At 38.3% G+C, this 15817-nt stretch overlaps 1 protein-coding gene across 4 annotated transcripts in view; it reads right to left on the reverse strand.

The window, feature by feature from the left end:
- lbr (lamin B receptor) overlaps window positions 1-15817 on the reverse strand; it is a 45496-nt gene that overhangs the window by 5798 nt on the left and 23881 nt on the right. For 3 of the 4 annotated variants that reach the window (XR_015863733.1, XM_088402657.1, XM_088402658.1), the window contains exons 5-13: window positions 15406-15547; window positions 15120-15316; window positions 14194-14248; window positions 11797-11991; window positions 11619-11722; window positions 8949-8978; window positions 433-558; window positions 176-344; window positions 4-84 (exon numbers count right to left, since the gene is read on the reverse strand). Coding sequence is in view for 3 of the 4 variants with exons in the window: in XM_088402657.1 (XP_088258783.1) it covers window positions 4-84; window positions 176-344; window positions 433-558; window positions 8949-8978; window positions 11619-11722; window positions 11797-11991; window positions 14194-14248; window positions 15120-15316; window positions 15406-15547 (1099 nt within the window). In the remaining variant the exon portion in view is untranslated. The remainder of the gene's footprint in view (window positions 1-3; window positions 85-175; window positions 345-432; window positions 559-8948; window positions 8979-11618; window positions 11723-11796; window positions 11992-14193; window positions 14249-15119; window positions 15317-15405; window positions 15548-15817) is intronic. The other variant, XM_088402659.1, reaches the window with a different exon arrangement.

A 15817-nucleotide genomic window follows, 5' to 3' on the forward strand; every position in this document is an offset into this window, starting at 1 on the left:
CACATGACAGTTTGGGGTCTGATGGGTTTCTCCTAAATGCATTTTTCTCAGAGTTGGATTTTCGAAAGATGTAAAAACCAATAACTGAAAAGAGAAATGCAATGAAGAAAATGTGATGGGTGGGATTCCTACAATATTGAACTCAGGAAATTGACAAATAGAGGAATCTTCCTACGTTTGAGCAAGACGATGGCAGCGACGGCAGGGAGGCTCAAAACATTTGGGTGGCTGACCAGATAATAGGCCTGTAAAGTATAGGTAAAAGGCACCCACACCAAATCTCCAAAGGCCAACATGAAGCCAAAGCCATCATGCATCAAGTCCATGGTGGTCAAGATGGCCTCCTGAAAAGGGTAGGTTTATACAGGTTATTCAACTCATGATCAATGCAAGGACTTTAGCAAGCCTGTAAACAATTAGCCTTCTATGTACCTCATTCCAAAGGCCATCGACGACATAGAACAACTGGAAGACATTCACAAGAATCATGGCATAGGATGGAGTTTCCAAATTCTGCTGCTTCATCTCTGCCAGTGCAAATGCGAAGTTGATCAGGCACTGAAAGACACAACCACCATCATTAGCACACAAATATACACCGGTTTACAGGTGGGGACTTCATATTGCTCTAATGTCAACATAATATGAACGCCAGCAATGTCAAACCAAACCGTTTCAATGCCAAATATTCAGACACTAACATAGTTCTATATTTATGTCACTTGGGAGTATGGTTGAAAGAATTAGAAAACTGCACAAAGCCCCAGGCTTGATACTTTTTACAGCGAGTACAGAGGTCCCTTGCTACTTTGCACTTTGATTTTCGCGCCATCGGTCTTTTGCAGATTTTTTTGGGAGAAAAAAAGAAGAAGCTATATCGCAGAAAGATGCGCTGTGTTAGTTTCCTGCATGCCAGACAGATGAGATAACTATAAATGCACTTGCCAGGGATGTCAAACTACTGCAGTACATTTACTTTTACTTACTTACTTTACTTTTACATTTACTTAAATCTTAGATTATTAAACCTTATACAGTAACTAAACACTTCCCCCCTTCCATCCTTTGACGTCTCTTGCGCAGCCGCGATCATATTAGTGGCATATTAGAAGTCGAATTAAAGTCAAAGTGTAGACAAACACGACAGCAATGTGACTTTACATTTGAAATACCGTTTATTATAAAAAAATATAGGTAAGAGGTTTCTCAATGGCCTGGTGTTCGTCTGTCTCCTCTGCCTGTCACTGCCTACGTGTGTGTGCGTGTTTTCAGATTGAAATTTGCCACCTAGCTGTTTGCCTTGCCTACTGCCCTCATTGGTCGATGGTCGCACCGGAGCCGAGAGGGTGATAGGCACTTACACACGCGATTGGCAGGAGTTGTCATCTACTGCCCCAACTTCCGCTTTAGACCAAGGCAACCATGAGGAGACAAGACGAACACCGGACCGTTAGGAGACCTCTTACCTAGATTTATTTTATAATAAAACGGTATTTCAAGTGTAAACTCTCATTTCCGTCATGTTTGGTTATCTGCACTTTGACTTTAATTCGACTTCTAATATGCCACTAATATGACGTGAGAGACGTCAAAGGATGGAAAGGGGAAGTGTTCAGTTACTGTGTAAGGTTTAATAATTTAAGATTTAAGTAAATCTGTGTACTGCAGTAATATTTGTCTTAAATAATATGTATATCATGAAGATTTTTTTAAATTTGAAAAGTGGGGGCGCTACTTTGCAAGTTTTACTTTTTGCGGGGCGTTTCCAGTCCCCATTAACCACGAAAAACAAGGGATAACTGTAGTATCATCTATTTCAAACAATTAAACCCCCCCCCCCCCCCCCCGTTTTTTTCTTTTTTTTTTTAACCTGTCGTCTTCCATTGTTATGGATGCAATGTACAACGGATGATCTGTATCCCTTTATTAACAGTTTTTCTGTGTTTTTTGTAACTGGTCATGGGTGATGATTTTTTTAAGGTCATTTTTGAATGTTTTTGAAATCATGGACAAACGCATTTTTGGGGGGAAATTCTATGAACTAATAACTATTCATTCTCAACAAAGTGTATTAAAGGTCTGTATGAAAATGATTAGAATATATAGCATCTTTTGCTTCTCTGCATGTTATGCTCATGAAAATTTCATAAGGTTTGTTGATCTGGTTCATTCAATAATAAACAGTTGCCATATTATTATTATTTACAATATAATGGAAGTATTTTTTTGTTGCTGTTTTTGTCTTCCATCTTAATTATTATTCGATGTTCCCTCCAGGTGAAGGAAAAATTGTACTAAAGTATATAACATTGAGTAAATATGTAAATATGTATTTCCAAATATGGGAGCTTAAAGGGATTGTGTGTAAGATTTAGACAGTTTTCATTACGGGCAGCAGGAGGTGCTGCAGGTGCTACATTTACCATTGCCCGTAGATATAATATACATGGCCGCCTCCAGAGAAGCGCCACCCCCCATGTAATATAATTTATTGATAACTAGACCTATGATTATTTTTAAAACATACTGTTGGTCATTAAGAACACATTCATTTGCAAGTTTTTGAAATTTACAATCATTTAATTGATTCTTTTTTAATGAAAAACTATCCCTTTAATAAAAGTAATAAAAGCTTCGCAAATTATGTATTTTTGTTCACAAATTCTTAAGCAATTGCTGTGATTTTTTTAAGCTGTCTTCTGCATGAAAAACATGCTTCTTAGATATTGAATGAATTTCAAGTCACTAATCAGTGAGCAGTTTTTGACAGATTTAAGATGCAAAATGGTGTGAGCTGTTGATAACATTTGATAGGCTGTAAGCTAGTAAACCCATTTGGATATTTTACTATAAAACCACGAATGTGAATCTTATGTCATTACCCATATTTCAAGAGTCAGAAAGGTTTGTGGCAAATGCTCAATGATTATACGTGATGGGTATGTTTATGATTGCATGAACAAGCAGAATTCTGCACCTTCACTCACATGAAAATTGACTGATTAGTAGGGATGCGACGAGATCTCGCGAGATTGAATGCCACGAGATTAATTTCCTTTTCAGTTTTTTTGAGGCATTGAGTCAGAAGTGCAATGGAGGGCAACTAGGCTTGTATAAAAGGCTCAAAATGTTGTATGTTCTTGTTCAGCAGAGTGACAAGTGTTGTTTAGTTATTTGCATAATCAGAGATACAATTCAATCGCCGTGCCTTCCGTGTCACATGCCTGCGTATGTTCGTGTATGCAGAAAATCAGTGTCGTGCAATTGAGTGTATGTTCGCCGTGTGGTTTGCTCGTCAAATCATACACGTCCCTAAATTCAATTTAAGTGTGGTATCATGACCAAAAGGTAAGTCTTTCATGTTATCTGTTGTATTTGTGTGAAATTGGCCTTATTTTTGGAAGAGAATTGCGGGATTAGGCATTCATTAACGTTGAGATTTGTGCTATTATTGTTGGCCCCTAGGTGTTCCCCATAAACCATATAAACCGTATTTTTCGGATTATAAATCATGTTTTTTTTTCATAGTTTGGTTGGGGGTGGTGTGACCCTGGTGTGACTTATGCGTGAAATTATTAACACATTATTACATCTTTCACATGTTATTTTCACAATAAACTTCAAGAGGGCGCTCTAGGCCTGTGTTGATAATTTCAACATTGCCGGTAATTTATAAAAACAACCGAGAAGGGCTGAACTAAAATGGCACCGATGAGTCTGACGGAGAAGCGACGTAGAAGAGGAAGCGGCGCATCGTCTACCTCAAGAGTTGGGGGGGTTGTTTAAAAGTGACACAGAGGATGAAGATTTCATTGGATTTAGTGATTTGGAGTGAAACTGATAGTTTGGTAAACTTGTTAGCATATTCTTTATGCTAGTTATCTGAATAACTCATATGTTACGTCGTGACTTACATTACCGGGCATGTCAGTCATGTAATCTTAGTATACCGTACACTTATTCAGCCTGTTGTTCTCTATTTTATTTTTATTTTAAATTGCCTTTCAAGATGACATGTATGTTTTTGGTGTTGGATTTTATCAAATACATTTTTCCCCCAAAATGTGACTTCTACTCCAATGCGACATATATGTTTTTTCCTTCTTAATTATGCATTTTTTGGCTGGTGTGACTTTACTCCGGAGCGACTTATAATCCGAAAAATATGGAATATTTTAGTGTAGCCAAATAGGCCTTCAATGTGGGCACAAGTGTAATCTCAATACTGATTGTGACAGTGTGACTTCCATCTATTGAAGTTAGTGGCATTTCAGTCATGTATTTCATTCATATGGTTTTCAGCGGCATGTTAATGCTTTAATGTTATTCATTTCACTTATATGCACAGTATAATTTACATAATATGGCCTATACTTATTGTTATTTTGATATTTCAGACGCTGCATCTTATCTTCTGCAGTAGTATCTTCTGCGTATGTTTGCATCTATCATCTGCCTATGTCTATCTATATCATCTGTCATCATTTCACCATCTTTAAACTGCCTGAGTGAAGAGTCTCTCAACCCATCCCTATACCTGCATTCTTACTGATACACCAACCTGTACCCGGTATACACCCTAAACGATCAAACCACTCGCCACTTATCTCCTTGACATCACTTTAATCATACAGTAGTTCCAACACTTTACAAGAAAACCAAAGTGGAGGTCATTGATGCCATGAAGAAACTTTGCCATCACAACTGATTCCTTTGCATGCTTTCCATTTCTGCGACCTCAGTTGGCATTAGTGTTTTTTTGCTTAATGTTTGGCACTTTAAACATTTTTTTTCATGTTCAACTATGAAAGGCTTCACCTGCAACTTTTCTTGAAGCAGTGTGTGAAAAGAGTGTTTTATTTAGTTGATTTTTACTTACTCTGAGATAGTTTTTTTTGTTGTTATAACAGCATATAGAAAAACTTTAATTTATTGCAGCCTGCTCAATAAAAATGATTCATTTTAAAATTGAAAAGTTTAAATTTGCATTTTTTTTATTTTAAAAATGTTGCAAAAATCTCGTCAGATCTTGTTCTTGTGGACTCAATCTTGTGAGATATTTCATCTTGTGGGATTTATATCTTGTCCCATGCCTACTTACTAGTCTTAAATTGGCATGAGCCAATAACCGGGTTGACGGTTTGTCTTAAGTCAAAGTTTCAATAACCACTAATACAGTAGACCCGCTGCTTACAAAATTAATTCGTTCCGCGGTTGGGATCGTAACACAAATTCGCCACATGGCGGGCAATCCAAACCTATGTTAATCAACTAATGCGTGTAAAACCCCAGGTAAATATATCAAAATTGTATATACATATTAAAAATGGGGATAAAATAGTATAGTAAGTGCTACTTATATATAATATACATGTATAACATATATACATGTACAATTAAATTATTTACCTTCAAAATGATGTAACAGCTTGTTATAGCCATATACCCTAGTGAGGATAGCATAGCCTAGCTTAACCTTCTTCATATTTCTTCATTATATCCGCAGCTTTGTTTTCAATCCTAATCATCTCCTTACTTTTCTCTTTAACATCACTAGCAATCTTGGGACCCATGGTTAACCAATTCAAGTTTGAATTAAGCACTGAAATGTACGTTAAAATGCAAAATAAATACGTTATTCTGAGCAGTCAAGACAAGATCCAGTTTTTAGCATGCGGCCATTTTGACAGTGACACCGACCAATAGAATACCAGCATTGTAGTGAAGTAAGTAATGACGCGTTTATAGACGTATGAGCACGGACACATCCAAAATGGTGGTCACGTACGCACACCGACTGCCATCTTGGATGTGTCGCAAGGCAAAAGAAATGGCATAAAGAGGGGACAAAAAAAACGTTGTGGGTCTCGTCGTAAGTTGAATTAACCGTAAGGCAGGGACGTCATAGACTGGGGGTCCCCTGTACTGTCTAAACAGTAATGAGCACGTTTCTCTTTTTGCCTAAAGAAAAAGATAATCAAAGGAATGTATTCAGTTATTTTGTATTTTTCATTAAATAGCCCCCTCTGTTGTCACTCCCCCCCCCCCCCCCCCCCCACACTCCAAAAATGTGCTTGTAAAGGGGTGGTTTAACTGAGCAAAATAAGGTTGACTGCTTGCAGAGTTGACTAAAAAAAAAGTCTTGTTTTTTTTTTTTTTAAATAACCTTTTTGGCACGAATGGAGGATAAAGAGGGTTTTCTGTTTACCCTTAGACCAGGGGTGTCAAACTCATTTTTGTCGCGGGCCACTTTGTAGCGAGAACTTCCTTCATTGGGCCGATATGTTGAGGAAACCAAGTCGTCATTAAATGATCTCATAGTATTATTACTGTACACAACAAATTGATGGCTTAGTTGTTTTGAAATCAGAAGTAAAGCATTCTAGTTTGTTCATTTATTGTTTATATTACTGTAACAGAACAAACCAAAAAATCTCAACTTTAGTTTTCATTATACACAACAAGCTAGAGTTTAGCAAGGGTCATGGAAACCTACATGATTTGCTCTCGCGGGCCACATAAAATGACGTGGCGGGCCGGATTTGGCCCCCGGGCCTTGAGTTTGACACCTGTGCCTTAGACCTAAGCAGAAGGCTGGAGAACGTCATGCTTACGTGTTTGAATAAATAAAGATGGTTTTGATGATGTCGCCCACATCTGGGAGATGATTGACCAAAGTTTAGCAATCGAAATCAACTTAAGCCACTTAGGAAGGTTAGGGCCCCTTTTAGGTCTCACAAGAAGACTTTTAAAACACGACTTCAAAAATAACAAACATACAGTACATGCTAATTTTTGACCAAAACACAAATTTATGCTCATGTTGGTCAAAAAAAAACATGCTCTCCGTATAGTTTTAAGGGTTACAGGTGAATAACATTTAAAGTTATTTTGAAAATTTATCACGTTAATTTTTAAGAGGATTTGTTCAAGGAGACATTCATGGAAGTGCGGTGCAGTTTGGTTAGCGCTTGCAGAGGTGGCATTGGTGACCCCATAATTAGATGGCAATTGTAGGTGTTTTTTTTTTTTTAGTATCTTCTTGGCATGCATTCTTGTATAACCACAGAGTATACTTTTTTTTTTTTTTAGCATGAGAGTTATCTCTGGGTTTTAATGCAGCTCCCATCCAAAGCACCAAGCCTTTTTAAAGCTATAAAAACAGTGACCAAAAGCGCATTTGGTAAGAGATCAACAAAGCTCATGACAGCAAACACAAAGAAGAGAACAGAATTAAGAGGAAGAGGGAATAGCTAGAAAGCTGAGAAAAATAATGACCAAAAACAGTAAAAATAACACTAAAGGAATGCTTCATGAAGCAAACGTTCACAAAGGAATCAAAAGAGTCTCGGATGACGAGACAAGTGGTGAAAAAAGTGTAAAACAACAGTGGCCCGGGCACCTCAGAGGCAAAACTATCAGCCCGGTTAGCTCTGCGATGCGCGGGGCATTCCAAGTTTGGCGGATCTCATGCTCTCTCAAGAGAAAAACGCTGGTGACCACGAAAAGGATGACAAATGTGAGACAGATCCTGATGCGGAGTTGTCCAATAATTGGGAACAATCTACCACTGACAGCTGTCGAGAGACGTCCCCCCCACAACAGAGAAGTAAGAATTAGCTTGAACAATCGCCGACCAATCATATACAGTACAATTAAGTTGCAAATGTGATGTGTGTGGGATGGGGAAAATCAACAATGTGGCAACTATAATCATATTTTGTATTATTTGTATATTTTGTAATCGCACATTTTTCTGTAAATTACAGGCTCATCTGGTAGAGGAAAACTCAGATGTGGACGGAAGCTGTGGCCGTCCTATAGCGCTATACCTCAATCAAAATGAAGTCCTTTGACAGAATTGTCATGACTCATATCAAAAAGTCCATTCTAGACACTGTGAACCCTCTAATATTTGCATATTAATAACAATTAACCCCAATTAGTCAGAGTTCACAACTGCACATTCAGCACAGGGACACCCCAGGGCTGTGTGCTGAACCCCTTCCTTTACATACTCTTCACCTATGACTGTGTCACCTCCTCAAAAAAAATAGATTACACTACAGTCTTCGGGCTGATCACTGGTGGGGCTGAGACAGCATACAGGAAAGAAGTGGCAGACGCTGTGGCCTGGTGTCGCAGCAACAATCTCTACCCCAACACGGACAAAACCAAAGAACTGATCATAGACCTAAGGTGACAGGTGGAGCCACACAAACCACCACTATTCATCAATGGGACTGAGGTGGAGAGGGGGAAAGTCTTCAAATTCCTCGCACCTACATCAGCAGGGATCTCACCTGGTCCCACAACACTCGACAGATCATCAAGAAGTCCCAACACAGACTGTACATTCGCAGAGACTAACGAAATTTGGCACGTCAGCAAAGATTCTCAACAATTTCCACAGATATACAATCCAACGTGTCCTTTCCACCTCACAGTGGTACGGCAACTGTACAGCACAAGACAGGAAGGCTCTCCAGCGTGTGATCAAGACTTCACAGCATATTTGTGGAGCAGCCTTCCCCTAACTGCAGGATATTTACCACACCAGGGCTCTGCGGAGGACACACCACCTCATCAGGGATAATATTCAGCCACAACACAACCTGTTTGAACTGCTGCCATCAGGCAGGAGCCTGAGGGCCAGGACTGTCAGTCTGGCAAACAGCTTCTACCCACAGGCCTTCTGGATTCTTAACAAATCCCCCACGCACTAATCTGCCTCTTACCCACACAGTGCAGAAAAGCTGCTAAATACATAATATTTTGCACTACATGATATTTTGCACATTTTGCATATCTTTCTCATATGTACACAGTACACAGTTCTTCCACTTAATCTACCCCGAAATATGCTCAGAATGTAATTCAAGTCATTTATTCATTATTACTGCTCTTATGCTCTGTTACTGTTTTTTAGTTTTCATTTAATTGCCTACCTTATTATTTGCTCGATTATGGAATGCAGTCTACCTGGGGAAGTGAACAGAATAAGAATTTCATTGCGTGTTATTACTATGCCTTTGACAAAAAAACTTTTGAATCTGTAGTTCAGTTCAATTCTGTTCAGTTAAGTTTTGTGTTGTGTGCAAATAAATTATTTTGCAATCAAAAGCTATTTTTTTGGAGTGTTATGTTATTTTCTCAAAGGCCAACAGAAATACAAATTTTCACAAAACTTGTATTCTAATGCCGATTGAAAATAAATGAAAAATAAAACGGAAAAAGATCTCCTGCTGAAAGGAGAATGTTTTTTTAATGGGTGGCATGTTTGTATACACTGTAAACACGAATGTTCAAAATAATTTATTAGATTGAGTAGTGTAAACTCAAAGTTAAAAAAACAAACAAACAAAACTTCTACTAACATATTAGAATTGAGTATGTGCAACTTGTTCATACTTTTGAGTAACTTTAACTCGTACTTTTTTTATTTCAACAATTTGTGTTTGAAGCAAGCTGAACTTAAAAGCATAACTTTAGTACACCTTAATTTAATTAGATATTAAAAATTAATATGGCCACTTATCTCTGTTGCTTCAAAATTACTGCACGTTTCCTGTTAATAAGGTCATAGTGTGATCAGCGATGATGTAAAAGCACATAACCTTATACAGTGGGCCCCTGGTTTACGAACTCCCTCTTTTACGAACTTTTCGACTTACGAGCGTGGACCGCAGCGTTTTTTTGTCCACCTCTTACGGACTAACCTTTCGTCTTACGAACAATCCGACATGCCGGTCAATGTGTTCGTACAATTATTTTCGCTTTGCTGCATCAACGAAATCAAATGTTCACGCTGGTCACGGGAACGCTGAACGCTATTGCTCTTACAATGTCACAGTCACTGTCTCAGTCACGATGTCACGGAGTCAGTCACGGAGATACCGATATGCTATTGGTCGATTAAGGTCACAGTCCCGGTCTCACTCAAGGAGATGCGGATATGCTATTTGCCGGTGTCACGTCAATCACAGAAATGCCGATATGCTATTGGCCGAACGGCTTCATCTAGCTTGATGGCACAGCTGGTCGGTGTGTAGTGAAGACTTTGCAAACTTTATCTGTTAGACATGGCTTCTAAAATTGCAAGTGGCGGTAAAGGAAGAAGTAAGAGGATGATGACAATAGAAACCAAGCAGGAGTTAATAAAAAAATACGAAGGAGGCGCACGCATAGTTAACCTTGCTCGTGAGTATGGCCGTAACCGCTCGGCAATCTTCTAAGGGCAAGACTTTCCTTGCCGGGGGACAGACCTCGTTCGACAACAAAATGGAGAGGCTTCTTCTATTATGGATTAGGAAATCGCCAGTGATATGTTCTCGTTTAAGAAAATAAATCAATAAATTCTGCGGGTTGGTCTCTGCTCCCCTCTGCCTCCATCCAGCTCAAGTCACGTCGCCCCAAAGGTAAATGTCATTTTTCCTTTGTTTATTTATGTTATATATATGTTATAGGTTTGGATTGCCCGTCATACGAGCAATTCGAGTTACGAGCGTAGCCGCTGAACAGATTAAGTTCGTAACACGGGGGCCCACTGTATAAGAAAATATATAAATAGGAACCAATGTAGACGTCAAGATTGAAGTAAACCTGTCAAGTGGGCTGAGTAGTGTTTATTAGATGTGCAGGTGTATCCTAACTCATATATATACTGTGTGTGTGTGTGTGTGTGTATATATATATATATATATATATATATATATATATATATATAAGAAAAATTAGCGCTGACTAAAATGCTTCTCGATGTAAAAAAAACAAAACAAAAAAAAAAACAATCATAACTGTTCAGGCGGGGGACACCTTGAACCAACCAATCGCAGGGCATACAATGACAAGCAATATTACAAACATACGAAACCAACAACATTGAGAACAGGGGAATATGGGAGAAAAGGTCTGTTAACTTCATTTTCAAAGTTTTAGTTACTATTGAAATCTAAAAAAGGGCAGCTTGGTAGCGGAGTCGTTCAACTCAGCGTCACAGTTGAAATCCAGCTTTCTCGGGCCTTCCTTTGTGGAGTTTGCATGTTCTCCCTGAGCCCGCATGGGTTTAGGCAGGCTACCTCCCACATCCCAAAAAAGACATGCATAGAAGATGCATGGGATATGCTAAATTGTCCTTAGGTGTGAATGGTTGCTTGTCACTGTGTGTCCTGCGATTGGTTAGTTCAGGGTGTCCCCCGCCTAATGCCCAAAGACTGCTGTGATAGGAACCAGCAAGCCAGCAACCCTAGTGAGGATAAGCAGCTACAGATAATAGATGAAAACTAAACATTTAGTTGATATTGCTGGAAACGTAGTTACACAAACTAAACATTCTGAGTTGATATAGCTGAAAACATTAATATTAATATAAAAATGGTAACTTAAAATGGTAAGTTTTCATAACTGATATTCTAAAGTCATGTAGAAACGATGACAAAACCCTTGTCAAAGAACATTTTTCAAAGGATCTTTTGAGTAGTGTTGCCATTATCATGACATTTTTAATTTTCTCCCTACTTACTGTAGAAGTGGGTGTGACATCATAGTAAAAAGGCTATTTTAGGAACTGACATTTCACATGAGAGTAAATGTATTAAATAGATTCCGCGTTCACTCACCCAGCCAATTAGTCCTGGACGCATCTCAAAGAAGAATTTCAAATCAAAATTTCGAATGCGGGGATTAAGCTCACGTCCCTTGAAGAAGTCATAAATCACATTGCCTGGAAATAAATGAAAATTAGGATAGGCAAATAGGAGACAATGTAGTGTGTGCTTTTCTTTGACTTGGCCTTACCTGAGCTTCCGCCAAGTGAATGCTGGTCTCTGGGAGCGTAGCAGGAACGGATGTACAGGTAGATACTGAGCAGGACGGAAACGAGGAAGGTAGCCACAGCAAGTTGCAGGAAGTGGCTATGAATGTAAGTTAGGTCAATTCCATGATGGATGGCTGCCGCAACCACCACAGCACTCATCGTAATGGCAAAGAAACCTAATAGGGAACAGAAAAACAGTAATAAGGTATGACATGACAGCAGTTTTATCTTTACATGCACCCATTCCATCACAATTACTTTTTCTGCACTATAAAGCGCACAGAATTATAAGGCGTACCATCAATGAATGGTCAAATTTCTAAAAAATGTCAAACATAAGGCGCTCCAGATTATAAAGCACACATAGAGTTGAAACCATAGTACTGGCTGGGGTTGCATTATGCATTTACTAGATCGAGTTGTGTTATGCAGCCACTAGATGGTGCTTCACTCAAGGGAATGTATTAAAAACAATCAGCAAAGAGAGTATATAGAGTATACAGTAATCCCTCGCTGTATCGCGGTTCATCTTTCACGGGGTCGCTGCTTCATAGATTTTTTTACAGTGTGGATATTTTTTACAGTGCATTGTGGTTTGAATCCTGATTGGCTTAAGGGGCTTTACTGTTGTCTTGAAATAAAATATTGACGCTGTACTGTATTGTTTTTTCACTTGTCTATTTATTACAAAAAGCAAGAGGATCCAAAAGCTTGCTTTTGTCTCTCCTGTAAAAAATAAATAAAGCTCCTGCTAGTAAGCACATTGATTGACAGCTTGGTCTCTGGGAGCCAATCACGTGACTCGTAGGTGTGCCGAGAGCAAAAGCACACACTATGTAGACACAGAGACAGCAACGGAAAAATGCGCAGCTTTGGAAATCTGACTTTTACCTAGATTTCTTTTGTAATAAATTGAAATTTCAAGTGTATTGTTATGATATACGAGGCTTTACTTTAATTCGATGTCCAGGCATATCCGTTTATAAAAATTTTCTTGCTCAGAAAAATATCCGTTTATAAAAATCTTCTTGCTCATAAAAAGAAAGAGCTCATCTACTACTCATAACAATGTGTGGGTTCAGGACGAAGAGGCATAGATGGGACTGTGAAATACGTGAGTGAAAATGTTTCCAACTTTGTATTACTATAATAAAATGATTGTTTTAAACAAATTTGGGGATTTAAAACAGGCTTTGATTTTTGGTTTTATTCTAGTTTAGTACTGCATTGTAAAATAATAAAAAATAAATAAAGCTGGCTACTTCACGGATTTCACTTTGTGCGTGTTATTTTTGGGACGTAACCCCCGCGATAAACGAGGGATTACTTGTAAATTTTATTTATACAATATAAGCGTTGTATGGATATTACACTAAGGAATATTTGTTATTAAAAAAATTCAGATAAAACAGAAAATGTGTTATGGGTAATTGCTATTTAACTACTAAACAGGAGCTTCAGAGCGCAGAATAGATCCAGGCCATGCACTTGTGAACGCGCGGCGCAGAAAATCCTTTTGATTTTCCCCTCGGCATGCATTATATATTTTTGACCCGCTATTTCGATATGGAGCACAAAGAAGTTATGAATAAATGAATGTCAGGGAAATTTAAACAACAAACATTCAACGGTATGAGTGAGGAGCCAAGCGCAGGTAAATGCGTGGCGCCGCTGTCTTTTTAATTTTTTCCTCGGCATGCATTACATATTTTTGACCTGCTATTCCGATATGGAGCAGCAAGAAGTTCGAAATAAATGAAAGACGGGGATATTTAAACAACAAACATGAAATGGTATGAGTGAAGAGTCAAGCGCAGGGGAACGCGCGGTGCCGCCGTCTTTTTAATTTTCCCTCGGCATGCATTACATATTTTTGACCTGCTATTCCGATATGGAGCAGCAAAAAGTTATGAATAAATGAAAGACAGGGAAATTGAAATGACAAGCATGAGTGTGGTGCCACACACTCTTGAGTCCTCAAAAAAATAAAATAAAATAAAATAAAATAAAAAAATCGGGTTGGGCCTGTAAATCAAGTTAATTAATCGGGCTGGGCCGCACTAAAGTAATACACTCGGGCCAGGTCAGTTCGAATTGGATTTTGTAGGCATAAACTATAGTTTATGCAGTCAGCAAATGGTATGATCCATATATAAGGCGCACCGGATTATAAGGCGCACAATCAGCTTTAAAAAAAAAAAAAAACAAGGCTTTTGGGTGCGCCTTATAGCACGGAAAGTGCGGTACTTTGTAGTGAAATAACAAAATACAAATACACTTGCTTGTATTTTGGTAAATAGAAGTGTCCACATTGGTACAGCGGACCTTTTGTTCAAATGTGAAAGCTCATTGCACTATAAAAATCCACAGATACTCACCATTGGTTCTGTACTTCAGCTTTCCACCAGACCTCAGTGGCACACCCTCACTCAGCTGCATAGTATAAAACAATAGGGGGGGGGGGGATTGATAGCTTTCATCAATTTTAGAGGCAGTTTTTACTTTTTATAATGATTAGAGAAGAAAAAAAAACACTTTCTTAATAAACCAATTATAAAATTATGAAGGCTAACTAAAACAGTATTTCACAATAATAAAACTAACTCCAAAATATGTAAAAATGTTCTTCATTTTTGCCTTTGTCATACATGAAATTTCGGGGTTCATTTTCACTTTAATTATTTCCGTACTGCTGTATGTTCCTACAGAAAAAGGAAGGTCAAACCGCCATTACACTTTGTTTCACAATTAGTGACGTTTTTTTTATATTGCATTTCACAAATATGACATATGTTACTAAACCTAATGCTAAAACTAATCCAAAGTAAAAACGGAGGATTAAAAAAAAAAAAACATAAATGAAGCTTGATGGTGAAAAATAGACTACTGTGGCTAATGCTGCCTTTAATTCTCGACTCAGACTTCTATCAAGTTATGTTTACTAGTTTACTACTGGCAATGATGTACTTCGAGAGTTTTGCCTTTCAAGTAAGAAATCTTAATTGAAAATCAATGCCAAGATGAAAGCTACAATGCTCTAGGCCAAAATGAACAGAAGTTTTCCTTTTCCCTTGTAATGCTACTACTATTGCTCCCATGACCTATAATTTAATTCTTTGCTCCTGCTTTTAAACCAAATTAAGGGAAAATTCATGAGCCCATTCACGTGTGTCCGTCATGAATCAGTAAATAAGACAGCATCTTAGAGTTGAGAAGTTCACATGTGCTTCTACAGTCTATCAAAGAGTCATATACAAAAAAAAAAATTCTATTGCTCTCATGTGGTTAATCTCTATTTACTAACCTTTCCCACAGGCAGAATGTAAAGGAAGGCCTGAAATAAGATCCACAGGATGACAAAGCCTAAGGCCTGAGCATCCCAAAAATTTGTAAGAGGAGGTAGAGGGGGTGGCAAGTTGGCTACGCTGGGGTCCTTCAAGTTGACTTGAAGTATTACAAAAAGAACCCAGGATGGCAAGAAGAGCAGCCAGAAAATTGCCCCTGTAACACCAGAGTAAATATATAAAATACAAATAAAGAGATAAAATAAATAAATAAATACATTTGAAAAAGTGTACCCGAGAACCTACCAATCTTGCCCCCAAAGTCAAGTTGGGTGGTCACAGCTGGCGTAACCACTCTGGTATCCTTCATCTGTTGCGTTTTGGTCTCTTTATCATCCTTCCTGCGTCGCAAATTGTAACGGCTCTGGTTCCTCTCAGGCTCTGTTTTCTGTAATACAGTGAACCGCAAAAGCTTATTTCGTGCTTTTTGTACCGCCTTTGCCGTTTTGGAAGGGCGAAATAGAACAACAATTACGTATTAGTTATTGGGAATTCTGTCTCTTTATAGAGAGCCGGTTCTTTTGGCTCAGCTTTAATTACCACACAACAAATTATAAATTAAAATTTGTAAAAGAAGCAGCGTCCAGGTTAAAGTTTTAGCTAGTTTTTAGTGAAGATTGGCATTCTCTGTAGCGCTATCAAGCTCTCTCTCGTCTTG

The sequence above is a fragment of the Hippichthys cyanospilos genome, chromosome 20 (assembly GCF_059441005.1).
Source record: "Hippichthys cyanospilos isolate Australia breed blue-spotted pipefish chromosome 20, RoL_Hcya_1.0, whole genome shotgun sequence".
NCBI lineage: Eukaryota > Metazoa > Chordata > Actinopteri > Syngnathiformes > Syngnathidae > Hippichthys > Hippichthys cyanospilos.